The sequence below is a fragment of the Saimiri boliviensis genome, chromosome 1 (genome assembly GCF_048565385.1).
Source record: "Saimiri boliviensis isolate mSaiBol1 chromosome 1, mSaiBol1.pri, whole genome shotgun sequence".
Taxonomy (NCBI): domain Eukaryota; kingdom Metazoa; phylum Chordata; class Mammalia; order Primates; family Cebidae; genus Saimiri; species Saimiri boliviensis.
In genome coordinates this window covers 157,612,599-157,626,961 of record NC_133449.1, presented here as the reverse complement: position 1 = coordinate 157,626,961, position 14,363 = coordinate 157,612,599, and the positions used below count along the sequence as shown (strand labels likewise).

Genomic DNA, 14,363 nt, shown 5'->3' with positions numbered 1-14,363 from the left:
CAGTTCATTGTTTTCCCAAAACAATTACAATAGTAATATCAAAAATCACTGACTACAGGTCAGCATAAGCACATATAATAATTATCAAGTTTATTGTGAGAATCATGAAAATTGACACAGAGACATGAAGTGACCACATGCTTTTGGGAAAAAAGATGCCAGCAGATTTGCTCAACACAGCATTGCCACAAACTTTCAATTTTTTAAAAGTGCAATATTTGGGAATCACAGTAAAATTAAGGACAATAAAACAAGGTACACCTGTACACTGCTATGGAAGGACACTGATGTGGGCTTCTCACATCATATAAAGCAGAACGGCATGTACATTTCTTCCTTCTGTGGCTCACAGTGACCATTGGTAGTAGGATTGACAGCCTGACTTGAAATGTAGATGGCTCAGGACAAACCATTCCCAATAGTGGAAATTAATCAAGGTATAGGTGCCATGCTTTGCCAGTCATGTTCTTGGTATGAACTAGTGTAGGGTCATGAGGCAGGATAGTGAAAAGATAACTAAAAATCAGGCAGTTCTGGGTTTTGAACCCAGATCTCTCAGTTTTCACATTTATTAAAAATATAGCAATGGGTACTTGAGTTGTAAGAGCCATTCTATCTCCCTAATATCATATAAGAAGGCATGCATTATGGGATGTTCCTCTCTGAAATTCTGAGGCATAGAGGAAAGTCAGTTGTGAAAGAATTCAGGTTTTGTGAAAGTGACACCTTTGATAGTTTCTTCATGACACCTGTTCACTAGAGAGGGCTGTTGCAAGGTGAGAGGTATGCACAGATGACTGACATGGGAACTGGGGACCCATATCTTCGGGCAGCTCCACGAGGTGGCATTCTGTCAGGAAGATGTTCTGCTGGGCAGGTGGCACCTGTGGGTCATGCTGGGAGTGCCAATGTTTGTGGAAAGCAGAGATCACATTCTGGAATGCTGCCTGGAAGCGGCGAGACAGTAGGTTATAGATAATGGGGTTGACAGCTGAGCTCAGGTAGAAGAAGACACCTGGAATGGAGGGGATTTTAAAAAGATGTGCTGAGAAGAACTTGAGTGATGGACATGAAGGGAGAAGCATAAATATTTACAAAGGCTTAGAATCTTTGTGATCGCCTCTTTTGGAAGTGATAATACATACAAGCCTCTAATTGAGCATACAAAATGCTCTGAATAGATCTTCCACCTGTGCACTTAGCAATCAAACACAAAGATTAAAGCGTCTTGGAGTAATTTAGGCTGACATGGGATCTCTCTGAGATGTTCAGCAACTTCCTTTGATCCCTACTTGTTTAATTAAAGAACATGTTTCCATAACATGAATGAAAGATGCTTAAATATCAGAGGGAAGAGAAATGTTTGTATCTCATTGGAATTTTACTTAAATCTATAATTTGGAATTGCAAGTAATGGAAGAAGGCAAATCAGCCAAGGCTTATTCCCTTCTGAGATTCCTTATAATGCTAAGATATGGCTTCAAAGAAATGTTCCCTAGTGTGTTTTTCCTACCTACCCTTTTCCATTTATGTCTCTTCCACCTTTCGAATAATTGTATTTTACCATTTATTTCCTCTACCAACTACCCTTCACATTGTCATTTACCTGTTTGGAATACACTCTTTTTTAATTGCCTTTTAAATTTTATTTCTCTAAAGCCCAAAATAAGCCCAAGTTTGGGAATCAGAGGACCTAGTTTCTGATCTTGGCCCTGACATATCCTGTGGGCTTAGATGAACCTTGGCATTTCAGTTTCTTTCTCTGTAAAATGGGAATGCAATTTCCAGCCTAACCTACCTCCCTGGATTGTTGTGAGGGTAAGGTTAAGTTACCATCCACAGAGAGGCTGAGAATGGCTAAGAATGTAAAACAAGTGATAGGTACTATTGCCAACAGGTTCCTTGTGTCCTCATTGATGTAGTTCAGGACATTCAGAGTGCCATATGCCTTGTTTACAGAATGGACATGGAAGAATATTAAAGAAGACCATTTTTATGTATTGATGCTATCTGCTCATTCAAGAAATAAATACTGACTTAACTCTTATTATGTGCCATGAACTTCAAGGCACATTGAGAGGCAGTGAATTTAGACTTTGTTCTCCAAGGTCTTGGAATAATACTGCAGAAACAAGATTTATGTTTAAATTAAATAATTAACAATACAACAATACCAAGCAGTATCTGTTAAGAACAAATGTGAGCTAACAGTCATGCTATAGCAATTCACATAATAGTAGAAACATAAGGACTATGATGACCATAAAAGATTTAGTTGGGGATGATTGAACCCTAGCTAGACCTTGAAATGGGTAAGAGATAGTTGAGGAAGACAGGAGAGGGTTTTGCAGGTAGAGGGTACAGCACACACAAATATTCAGAGGCAGGAATAACTATATTGTGCAGAAATAATGTCCAGAACTCTGTAATTAACCAGTTTGATAAGTATATTGTCTATGAATAAAAATAATATAAGTTGAAGGATTAAAAGGCAAGTTGCGGGTATTTTCTTTTTTCTTTTCTTTCTTTTTTTTTTTTTTTTGACAGAGTCTCACTCTGTCACCAGGCTGGAATGCCATAGTACAATCTTGGCTCATTGCAACCTCCAGCTCCCGGGTTCAAGCAATTCTCCTGCCTCAGCCTCCGGAGTAGCTGGGACTACAGGCACGTGCTACCATGCCCAGATAATTTTTTTTTTTTGTATGTTTAGTAGAGATGGGCTTTCACCATGTTGGCCAGGATGGTCTTGATCTCTTGATCTCGTAATCCACCTGCCTTGGCCTCCCAAAGTGCTGGGATTACAGGCATGAGCCACCGTGCCTGGCCCAGTTGGGGTTTTTTTTTTTCTGTAGGGTTTAAGAGATTTAGATTTAATCTAATATGCAATATAAAAAAGGGGATATGATATCTATACAGGAAAATGTCATTATTAAAGCTATAACTCGAAAATCGTAAGGTAATTGCCTTGATGCATCCAGAGGTATGTACTCAACTAGTCAAGTCTCATTTGACCTTGTAGTGCTTTCTCATTTATTTAAACATTTCTGTTTTTGGCAGATTAACCAAAAGGATTAACTAAGAGGTATACATATTTTTGAGCTTTGGTTGCAAATGAATGAACAGGAAAGTACTAATGTCCAGGAATCAGCTATACATTAAGCTGCTGAGTACAAAAAAAGATGGTGACAGAAAATAAATAATACACACGGTATTCAGTATAGATGTCATTGTTTTTGCTTTGTGCACATCTGAAGCTTAACTTGTAAAAGCTGATCTTGTCTTTTCTTTCTGGTGATGTCTTCAATAATCTAATGAGACCATAGAATCAGCCAGTGAGCAGCAGAGGTTGCGGGGCTGGGGGTGGGGGTGGGGTGGGGTCAGAAGAGGTCTGAGCCTAAGGCTAACACTGAATTAGCTGTCACTGACTGACAAAGAAGGACCTGGGGGCCATTCTCTGCTCCATTTTAGAAAAAACACTGAATTTGAAGTTAGATGACTTAGATGTATTATTTGTTAGCTAAGTGCCTCAGGGCAAATCATTTCTTCTTGTGGACGTGTGTTATTTTTGACTATACAATGTTAATCATAATATCTACCTAATGACTTTATTGTGATGGTTATAGAAAGATATACAGCAGTTACAGCTTAAAAAGCTCTTTAATATCTATTGCTGCATTTGATTCTTACCATCTGTCCGATAATACCAGCAGGCATTATTGCCATTTTACAGTTGAGGAAACTTTGGTGTGAAGGCAGGCACATTCTCCAGATTACTCAGAATAGCAATGGTGAAATTGGGGAGCAAATCCATGTCCTCTGATTTACTGATCTTTCCACCATGGTTTCCACAATATTCTATGGTGTCCTCAACAAGCAGAGTTACAGAAGCCTAAAAGGAGAACTTGATGACCTACAAATACCTTTTCATTTTCCTTCATGAGGATCTATTCCTTCCCGGAGGCAATATGAGATTTTAGGGACATGGGTGTTTACTAAGTATGAACCAACTCAATTGTGCGGCCGTTTGCAGGATAACCAAAGGAATCACTCCTTGGCTGTTTTCCTTCTCTAATTACCACACTTAGAGTTGAGGTTTTCCATAAAGTAGCCTTAAAAATAGTGATCTGGTGTATATATATATATGTATACATTTGTATTATACAATAAATCTTATATAATCTTATGGAAAACTGACCCTAGATCTTATACAACTCATTTTTATATTTTAAATATTCTGTAATGAGGCTCTTTGGGATCTAGTTTGCCTATATAACCATTGTAGCTTAACCAAGGTGAAGGGAAAAATTGCTAGAAGAAATGACTGTATATACATATATATACACATATACAAATAAATATATATATACATTTATGTATATACATATATACATATGTATGTATATATATGTATATACATATATGTATATATTTGGATTAGTACCAAACATAATCAATCTTTGAAAAAAAATCAAATGTCTTCATCATAGCATGGCAGATTTCCATGGTAAATTGGTGTACTTAGGCGTCTAAGCAAGACGAAGAAGGAGGTGCTGTTACCTGAATACTAGTCAGGCAACCAATCCAGCTAACGTTTTACCTGACACCACGTGGATGAGGTTGAACACAGCAGCCAGGGATTCAGTCCACTCCTCCACAAAGCTGAAGAAGAGTCGATCAACGTGGAACGGGGCCCAACAGATAGCAAACACTAAGACCAAGACGACTGAAAAAAAAAAAAAAAAAAGAAAAGAAAGGTAAATGGGAGAGCAGAAGGCAGTCTGTGCAAAGATAGGTATACAATTCTCACTCTGAGTCAGTCATTTCTTCTAGCCATTTTTCCCTTCACCTTGGTTAAGCTACAATGGTTATATAGGCAAACTAGATCCCAAAGAACTTCAGTACAGAATATTTAAAATATAAAAATGAATTGTATAAGATCTAGGGTCAGTTTTCCATAAGATTTTATAAGATTTCTTGTATAATGTAAAACATTTTAGAACATTTAAAATAGTACTTAGTTTATTTCATAGTCCTGAAAACATTTTATTGTGAAAGATAGATAAATAATAAACTGTTAAATGTATATATGATTTTATTTTGTTATTATGGGAATAATTAGAAGTTACTTTGAATTCAGTAATTTACAATTCTGTAATGTGTAAGGCGAAAGGCAGAGGAGAAAGCAGAGATCAAACAGCCACAAGCATAATAGTACTTTACAAGTATTGTTTGATTGGAAGGGATGTGTCTATAATATTTTAAATTGCTACAGTCTAGAATTCCTTCCAATTCTTATTTTCATCCTGAAAACAGAGACTCATATTACTGTAGTTTCTCTTTGGGGCATTTAAGCTCCACAAATTTTTTAAAAATCACTTTATTTTCCTTTTGAAGTTGTAAATACTTTCCTTTGCTATGACATGATGCTTGAGATTTGCCTAAAGATTGTCTTTTGGGGCTAGGGGAGAGATAAGGGTATACATGAAACAAGATTAGCTATGAGGTAATACTCTTTGAAGCTGAGCAATGGGTACATGGGCATTCATTTTACAGTTTTCTGTACTTGTGTACACATACAAAGTTTTCTTAGTAAATAGTATTATACATACATTTCCTGTTGGCATTAAAATCATTCAGAGTAAGTTGTTTGTCTGTGTGATATGGTTTCAAAGATATCTGTAGGTTTCTACTGAATTTGTCAACCCAAGAAATGTCCCTAATCTGTTCACTACTGCCTACACTTCCCTTTAATTAGACTTTAATTCCTGTTGGGCATGGTGGCTCAGGCCTGTAATCCCAGCATTTTGGGAGGCTGAGGCAGGCGGGTAACCTGAGGTCAGGAGTTCGAGAGCAGCCTGGCCAATGTGGTGAAACTTAAAATACAAAAATGTTCCTACTAAAAATGTCTCTACTAACAATACAAAAATCAGCCAGCTATGGTGGCACGTGCCTGTAATCCCAGCTACTCAGGAGGCTGAGGCAGGAGAATCGCTTGAACCTGGTAGATAGAAGTTATAGTGAGCCGAGATTGTGCCACTGCACACCAGCCTGGGCAACAGAGCAAGACTCTGTCTCAAAAACAAACCAACCAACCCAACTTTAATTCCTGTTAAAATTGAACCCCCTCCCAAGGCAAATAATTTATAGTATATTCTGTTATTGTTATTGTGACTTTAATATGAGTGAGCTTCATGTCTTTTTGTGAGAGTAGATTATGATCAATGAGAAAAGGAGAGAGATAATGAAAAAACTGTATTTCTTAATAGGGAAAGTCAAGTGCCAATAGGAGCTGAAATATTTCCAAGAAGATAACTCTTAGAATCAAAAAGAGCCCTTTTGGGGACCTCAGAGTTTATTTTTTTATCACAAATGCTGTATAGCTACAGCAAATGTTTCATATGCATATTAACCCAGAGGATTCATTTCTTCTAAACTTTAGATTTTGATTTGCAAAATATAAATCTCCTTTCCCTCATCAGTAACTCTCATACAGTAGTGCTGCATCATATATTTTTATAACATTCTTTTGGGGTAGTATGGCTCAGTACAGTGAATTTCTTAAAAGATCTTATTTATTCAAAAATATACTGTTTGAAACAAAGTTATACAATGTCATATGTGAAATGACTACTTGCTAGATGTTCTTAATCTGGAACTGAAAGATCTCATGGAGTCTTTGAGTATCAGGGGTTGGTTTATTAACTCCTGAAATTGATTGTAAAATCTTTTGTGTATGCGTATTTGTTCATATTTTTTTTTTGAATGAACACTCCACAGCTTTCATCACATTTTAAAAGAAATCCATAATACAAACAGGTTAAAAACCTGCTCATTTCACAGAGGGGGAAAGTGAGGCTCAAAGTCTCAGAAAGTGAACCTAATTTACCAAACACCACACAGAGTGTATTTCAGTGGATGAAATTGAGCATGTTGTTTTGAGGATTCAAAACCAAAAATAAAGCAAAACAGACAGGTCCTAGAAGCTTGACAAAGCAAAGGAAGACAGGTCACCTAGCATCGATACAGACCATTAACGAGGGGGTCTTCATTATATATCTCTCCTGTTTGCTCCTTGATCTTAATCTACTCTCATAAATACTCTGTTTCAGGATAAATTTGAACCTACCCTCAGCAGCACTTAGTTGTTACCAAATGCAACTCCTTTGCTCTTACAAACAAAACAAAAACAAAAAACAAAATGGAGCACTTACACAGCATCTTGGTGACTGGTTTTCTGCAGGGTCTTTGAATATTTGCAGTCCCTTCATCTGCCTCAAGAGATTTGTCTTTCATTAGCTGAAAGGAAAGTAAGTTGGGAGAGATGGTAAGAAAAAGAAATATTTTTCCTCCTGTTAAAATCTGAGAAAACTGGCTCTAACCCTTTTTTTAAGAAAGAAAAACTAGGACCTAGAGAAATGTGACAATTTGTCAAATGTTTAACAGTATGTTGAAGGTGGAATTTGATTCAGGTCATCTACTCAACTGGATAAATAAGTGTGACCAAGTAATAGCACAACCATTTTTCATATACAGTTATGTGGAACCCTGGCTATGTAGCATGTTAATAGGTGTTCCATGAAAATTTAAAATTCTGAAGTTCAGGAAAAACTAGAAAGGCTTTTCAATTCATTCATTCACTTATTCATAATTATTAGACATCTGTTAAAGAGAAATCCCTCTGCTATGTGGTAGATTAGTAGTAGAAAACAAAAACAGGAATGTTTCTTGTCCCATCGGTATTTATTGTGGATCTTCTCAGAGACTTAAATCTGCTGATGAGCATTATGAATTTTTCAAGAGGGATAGTGTATCAACTTTCCACTTACCTTCCTGCTACTTTCCACACTCACATCACCTACCCACATCCCAGCCAAAAAGGGGAATAGTGTTTCTTTGACTAAATAATATCTTTCCTCACCCATTTTCAGTGGATTACCTTGTATCATGTGACAAACACAAATTGGGAAATGCTGTTTTAACATTATAGTAATATTAATGACTGAAATGAATATATGGGTTTCTGAGTTAAGATGTTTAAAATGCATTTATCCTTTTTGGAAGATAATAGAGATCCTTAATGTAGCATTTGAAAATTGCAGCTATCAACACTACTTGTATGCACAGTCTTTCTTGCTCAGTTCAAGTCCTGCATGTTCCTGAAAGACTTTGATGGCCGGTTTAGCCCACTGTCTTCTCCTTCCTTTGAACTCCCATGGCACTGAAGATCTGCATCATTCATTCAGTTGTGGAAGTTTTTCTCTTTATTCTACAATTTTTTAAATTTGTGGGGATGCTTGTACAAATAAAGGAAGCGTTAAGGACTCATGGTAAAATACCGTCAAATATCCAAAAGTTAGTTTGGTATAGTACATAGTTAATATATATATTTGCTTGTTGGTTCTCTAGCATTTATCTCTTTCTTCTCTTACTGATAGTACCCTAATTTTCCCTTAGGGAATGTACTTCTTCCCCATTCTTAATCCTTTTTTTTTTTTTTTTTTTGAGACGGAGTTTTCACTCTTGTTACCCAGGCTGGAATGCAATGGGCGATCTCGGCTCACTGCGACCTCCGCCTTCTGGGTTCAGGCAATTCTCCTGCCTCAGCCTCCTGAGTAGCTGGGATTACAGACACGTGCCACCATGCCCAGCCATTTTTTTTGTATTTTTAGTAGAGACGGGGTTTCACCATGTTGACCAGGTTAGTCTTGATCTCTTGACCTTGTGATCCACCTGCTTCAGCCTCCCATAGTGCTGGGATTACAGGCTTGAGCCACCGTGCCCGGCCCCCATTCTTAGTCTTTAATTAGAATAGAAGTATCACTTAACTTCAGCTCTAGATATATATGTCCCTAAATAATTTAGCCAATCAACTTGTCCTCTCCTCCAGTCACAATGATTGAATAATGAGGGCCAAATGAGATTTCAGATATTTTCTTCTATTTCTGGGGATACAAGTTTTTATTTCTTTTTTATTGGGACTGCCAGAGGAAATCCTTCTCCGCAAATGAGGTCTGGAATTGCAAAAGTTACTTTTTTTTCCTATCGCAAAGAAAAAGTGCTTGGGGCCACCAAAGGATGACTGTATGAAGTTTGAGGTTGAAACCAACATTGTAAAAAAAAGAGCAAAGAAACAGAAATAAAACTAGGTATATAATGAGACTGTGAGTTTTATTTAATTAATCTTTACCAAGAGGTAGCTCTGCTTCTGAACTTTTCATGTCTGCACTCCCCTTGAGATTTACCCAGAGTTGGAGTCTCTCATCACCAATGTAAAAAGTCCAGGCTAATTGATTGAGGCCATCAGGTGGGAGGATAATTTAACTTATTTTATACAGTCATGACGGTAGATTAGAACCAGTCTATTTAGTTACAGGAGATAGATTCTAATTCAAGGTAAGGAAGAAATTGTTATCATTATGTGCAGTAATGGAACAAACTACTGTAAGAAGCAATAATCTTCCTGGGCTAGACAGCATTTTGAAGAAATATTTCAGAAAAGGTATTTAAAATTAAATAGACTTGGAAGAGTAGGTCATTAAAAGTTGCCTCTAAACTTCAGCAAATCCATATCAGGTCTTCCTAACAAACATATATGCCCTTTGCATTTCGGTAGCACTCAGGACCACATGGGCCCCAAAGTACCCTCTTGGATAATGAATAAACCTGGCCATTTGTCTCTTGAATACATTGGAGTGTTCTACATGTATCTGTGTCTTCATAAAGTAAAGAATTAAAGACTCTGTGAGGTTAGGACTAGACAGGAAAAATCTGAAGGTAAAAAGTGTTATTAATACAAAAGTAGAACAAAATACTGCAGGTAGAATGCTTATCTCAGTGCCTGGCACATGATACTCAGCAAATTGTTTATTACTGCTATTATTGTGATTCTGACTATTATCTTGAGTATACTAAAGAGACATCAGAAAAACTGATTTTTAAAAACAGAGTTGTTTGTTGATATATGAGGAGTTACTTTTGTGAAGTACTGAGACCTTTCTAGAAATTCTTCTCTCATGTCACCGCTCACTCACAGGGAGTGCTTGTACTGATACAAAAAAGGAGGCAGATAAACTGAGAAGAAAAACACATTTAAGGTTAGACCAATGCACCAAACTTCAAACTTCACTAACTCATTTAGATTAAATCTATTAAAGGTTCTAATTATTTCATGCCATTTAAAAAAGATTGTGGTTTTTACAAGATGCAGTTATTCTATTATTTTATTTCAGTCAATAATTAAGAACAATAAAAAATACTTAGATCTGTTAGTCACTTCCTGAGTTGTGTTTAACAATTCTCAATGGTAATTTCTCCACCCCAAGGAACAATTTTTAAAAATCAAACATCAAACAAATAGTTCACACAATTCTTGTATGAATAGGCTTCCTGTAAAGCATAGTTTACACGAAAAAGAAAATCAGGTGCTGATGAATTGTTGCTTATTTTGCAGCTTCCTTAGTTTATAATGATACAGCTAGCTAACTAGAGGAAGAGTGAAAAATTGATAACTTATGTATGGTGTATAACAGGCGTCCCCAAACTATGGCCTGCGGGCCGCATGCGGCCCCCTGAGGCCATTTATCTGGCCCCCCCGCCGCACTTCAGGAAGGGGCACCTCTTTCATTGGTGGTCAGTGAGAGGAACACAGTATGTGGCAGCCCTCCAATGGTCTGAGGGACAGTGAACTGGCCCCCTGTGTAAAAAGTTTGGGGATGCCTGGTGTACAATGTTCCAACAGAATGTGGAGTGGTTGCTAGAATAGAATAGAATCAAAACAGTTTGCCTAGCCACCATTAAATGCTGCTTTATCATTGAATAATTTAACTTCCCTACAGATGTTTAGTAATGTAGATATTCAACCATCCTGATACAAAGTAGCCATGGATTTTTTTTATAATAAAACACAATGAAACTGATTGTAACAGATTGGAAAAGAAAATGTGCATTTCCTACTCAAAGTTAAATATTTTTCCCAAATTGACTCCATATAGGTGATTGATTGACATTGGAAGAGATAATACTAAGTTCTGGGTGGGTATTTCTCATAGGCCTTTCTCTGGAATTGTATAGAAGTCTTTTCCCCTCAGTAAGATGTGCAGGACATTCTTAAGATATGGCTACGAGCTAGTGCAGGGTGGCACATGTCTCTGGGAATACAGGTGCCAGACCTCCAGTAGGGGACTGGCACAGCTCTCTGCCTAGTTAGATTTACTCTTGTGCCCATATGTCTGTGACACTTAGAATTTGTTCTTCCTACTTAGACCTTGCTATTCACCTTAGGGACAATAGGTATTCAAAAGGACTACCAGTGGGACACTCACTTCTAACAATCACCTTCTCAGAGATGAACTGAAAGAGGACTATATTAGTTGTCACATAATAATGTATGATGTCAGGGCCATCTCAAAGCAAATATGTGAGTTTGATGTCTGCTTGTCCACTCATTTAAAATTTACATTGCTTCACCTCACAGGGTTTTTTGTTTTTGTTTTTGTTTTTGTTTCTTTTTTTAAAGGAATTATAGACTGTTAGAGCTAAAGGGGACATGGATATGATCTGATGTGACCTTTACATTTTATAAATGGGAAAACTAATTCCAGGAGAATTATGTGTCTTGCCTAAAGGCATATTATGTGTCAGCTGTAGATCTGGGAGTCTAAATGGTCTCATAACTGTTTACTACCCAAGCTATAATACCTCCCTTAAGTGGCGGTAAAATTGTCATTGTCAAGAACTTTTCTCTTGAATGAATTTGGGTGCAGAATGTACCAGGAGAGGAACTATATTCTCAGCCAATTTAGATAATGCCCTCTCTGAAAATGAAATCAGTTTACCACCACACACATAGGAAAATAATCTCTAATTATGTAAGATATGTGGCAAAATAAGTGATACCTTTTTCTTAATTTCAGATAGCTCTTATTCACATTATTTTTACTCTGTCTCATGTGCTGTTTACTTCCTTATCTCTTAATCTGCACCTGCTTAAAAGAAGCTCAAGTTATCTCAGTCAGATCATTTATATATATAGATAAATATATATACATATATGTATGACTGAGGTAACTCGAGCTTACATACACACACACACACACACACACATATATATACACACACACACACACACACACACACACACACACATGCTGAGAGAAACTATTTTTGATAAGGGTAGAAATGAGTCTATATAATTCCTCTCCTGGTGTGTGTATATATATATATGTGTATGTGTGTGTGTGTGTGTGTGTGTATGTATGTATGTATGTATATATACAGTTTTATTTTGTTTTGTTTTAATCTCATTTTAACCAACGGTTCAGAGCAACCACAAGGAAAGGTCTGACTTTAAAACTGAATATCTGTCTTGGACTATAAAATAGGCAGAGACAGTTTGTGTTATACTCAGATCAAGCTGATATAGAGGAAAATCTCAATGCAGGCAGTGGCCAGGGACTGGAAAGCTGCAACAGGATATGGAGGAGTCTCTCAAGGTGTGGCCACCTCACCCCAGATCTACTGATGTGCTTATTTAAAATGAGGCCCCACCTCAGACCTACTGAATCACATTTTCCTGGGGGTGAGGTATGCATGCTGCTACCCAAAGTAAGTTTTCAAGGTGATTCTTAGGAACATTTAGATATGAGAAACCCAAGAATAGAGGGAAGAAAAATAGAGGATGAGTGAAAGAAAATAATTAATAGTTGTGTTAACTACTCCTCTAATTTGAGGCAAGTCTTTTAATGTCTCAACTTCCCATCTGAGCTCATTCGACTTTTCTCTCTGTTCCCTTCCATTTCTGAATTTCCCCAATTCCAAGTTTTCCTCTAAACTTTGAGCCTGCGAAAAAAGGAGGGACGGCCAGGCAGCCTGGATACTCACTCTGAACCCCATGAGGTAGTAGAGGACACTGAGGACAGTCATGGGAAGGATGTAGAATAGGAAGGAGGTGACCTGGATGATGAAATTGTAGATCCACATGGGCTTGATGACCGTGCAGGTGGCTGAGCCTGGGATCAGGGACCCATTGGGGAAGTAGTGGAACTTGATGCCGTGGACGCTGGTGTTGGGCAGGGAGGAGAGCACGGAGAAGCCCCAGACGACGCCGAGGATCCTGAGGGCCCGGCCCCGGGTGCTCTCCAGCTTGGCGCGGAACGGGTGTCGGACGGCCATATAGCGCTCCACGCTGACCGTGGTGACGCTGAGGATGGAGGCGAAGCACACGATCTCAAAGAGGGCCGTCTTGAAGTAGCAGCCTACGGGCCCAAACAAGAAAGGGTAGTTGCGCCACATCTCATAGACTTCCAGGGGCATCCCAAGAAGCAGGACCAGGAGATCAGAGACCGCCAGGCTGAAGAGGTAGTAGTTGGTGGGTGTCTTCATAGCCTGGTGCTGCAGAATCACCAGGCACACCAGGACATTGCCAATGACCCCCACCACAAAAATCGGCACATACACCACAGACACCGGGAGGGAGAAGTGGCTGCGCCGAGGGCCGCAGAGGAAGGCCAGATACTCCTCAGTGCTGTTCAGGTGTTTCTGGAATGGATCCTCCAGTTTCTGCTGGTGGATCCAGGAAGCATTCTGAAGTTCTTCCTTTCCTGACATCAAAATGCAAGACCTGAGCCTCCCCGATACAAGGCTCTGTTTCAAGCTGAGCAAGAAAAGAAAAGAAGAAAAGAGAGAGAGAGAGAAAGAGAAAGAGAGACAGACAGCAATCAGGAAAAGCACAGGCGCAGTGAGGGAGGCTGGCAGAGACTGTTTCAGCCTCAAGGTTAGGCTGCCTGGACCGCGATCCTTTCTGAAGAGCCGCCGAGACACAAGCCCCTCCCTTCGACAGGCTGAGTGCCAATGAGACTGTGTCGGGCTGCACTGGAAGAGGGGAGTGCTGGCTTCGTGTCAGGGAGCAGAGGAGGAAGCAGAGCCCTCTCTCAGAACGGGAAGGAGCTGAGAAATCAGGGATGACACAGAGGGAGCCACTCTGACTTCCTGGATGGGCACTTTGAGCAATGCATGTTGCAAAGTTGTGCAAATCTGGGTAGACGCAGAAATTGAAGTCGCAGGGTCATGGGCAAAAGAGTATCAATCTCCACTGATCCTTGTCAGTTGCACGGCATGGTGAAAATGGGAGATCAATAGATTTCTCAAGTCATCTTGTTCCATTGGAAATTCAGGGCTCTCTGGGGAAAACATGATCAATGTGACTTTTTGGTTTTGACTTCATCAACAATAGAATCCAAAGCCTGAAAGGGCACGCGCACAGTGCCTAGCCCTGACTGCTATCTGACTCTTCAGACTCTTTTAGCAGAGCTTTGCTGTAAGAAGAAGGCAAATGGACTTCAGAATCAGGAACATCCATAGAATTT

The 14,363-nt window shown here is 38.8% G+C and overlaps 1 protein-coding gene across 1 annotated transcript; it reads right to left on the bottom strand.

Annotated features, from left to right (window-relative positions):
• Positions 1-740: 740 nt before the first annotated feature.
• NMUR2 (neuromedin U receptor 2) lies at positions 741-13,605 on the bottom strand. The gene is made up of 4 exons (XM_003934050.3): positions 12,880-13,605; positions 7,212-7,296; positions 4,598-4,723; positions 741-1,015 (listed from the first exon to the last, which is right to left on the bottom strand). The coding sequence occupies exons 1-4, from the start codon at positions 13,603-13,605 to the stop codon at positions 741-743; spliced, it is 1,212 nt and encodes a 403-aa protein (XP_003934099.2).
• Between the last annotated feature and the right edge of the window lie 758 nt (positions 13,606-14,363).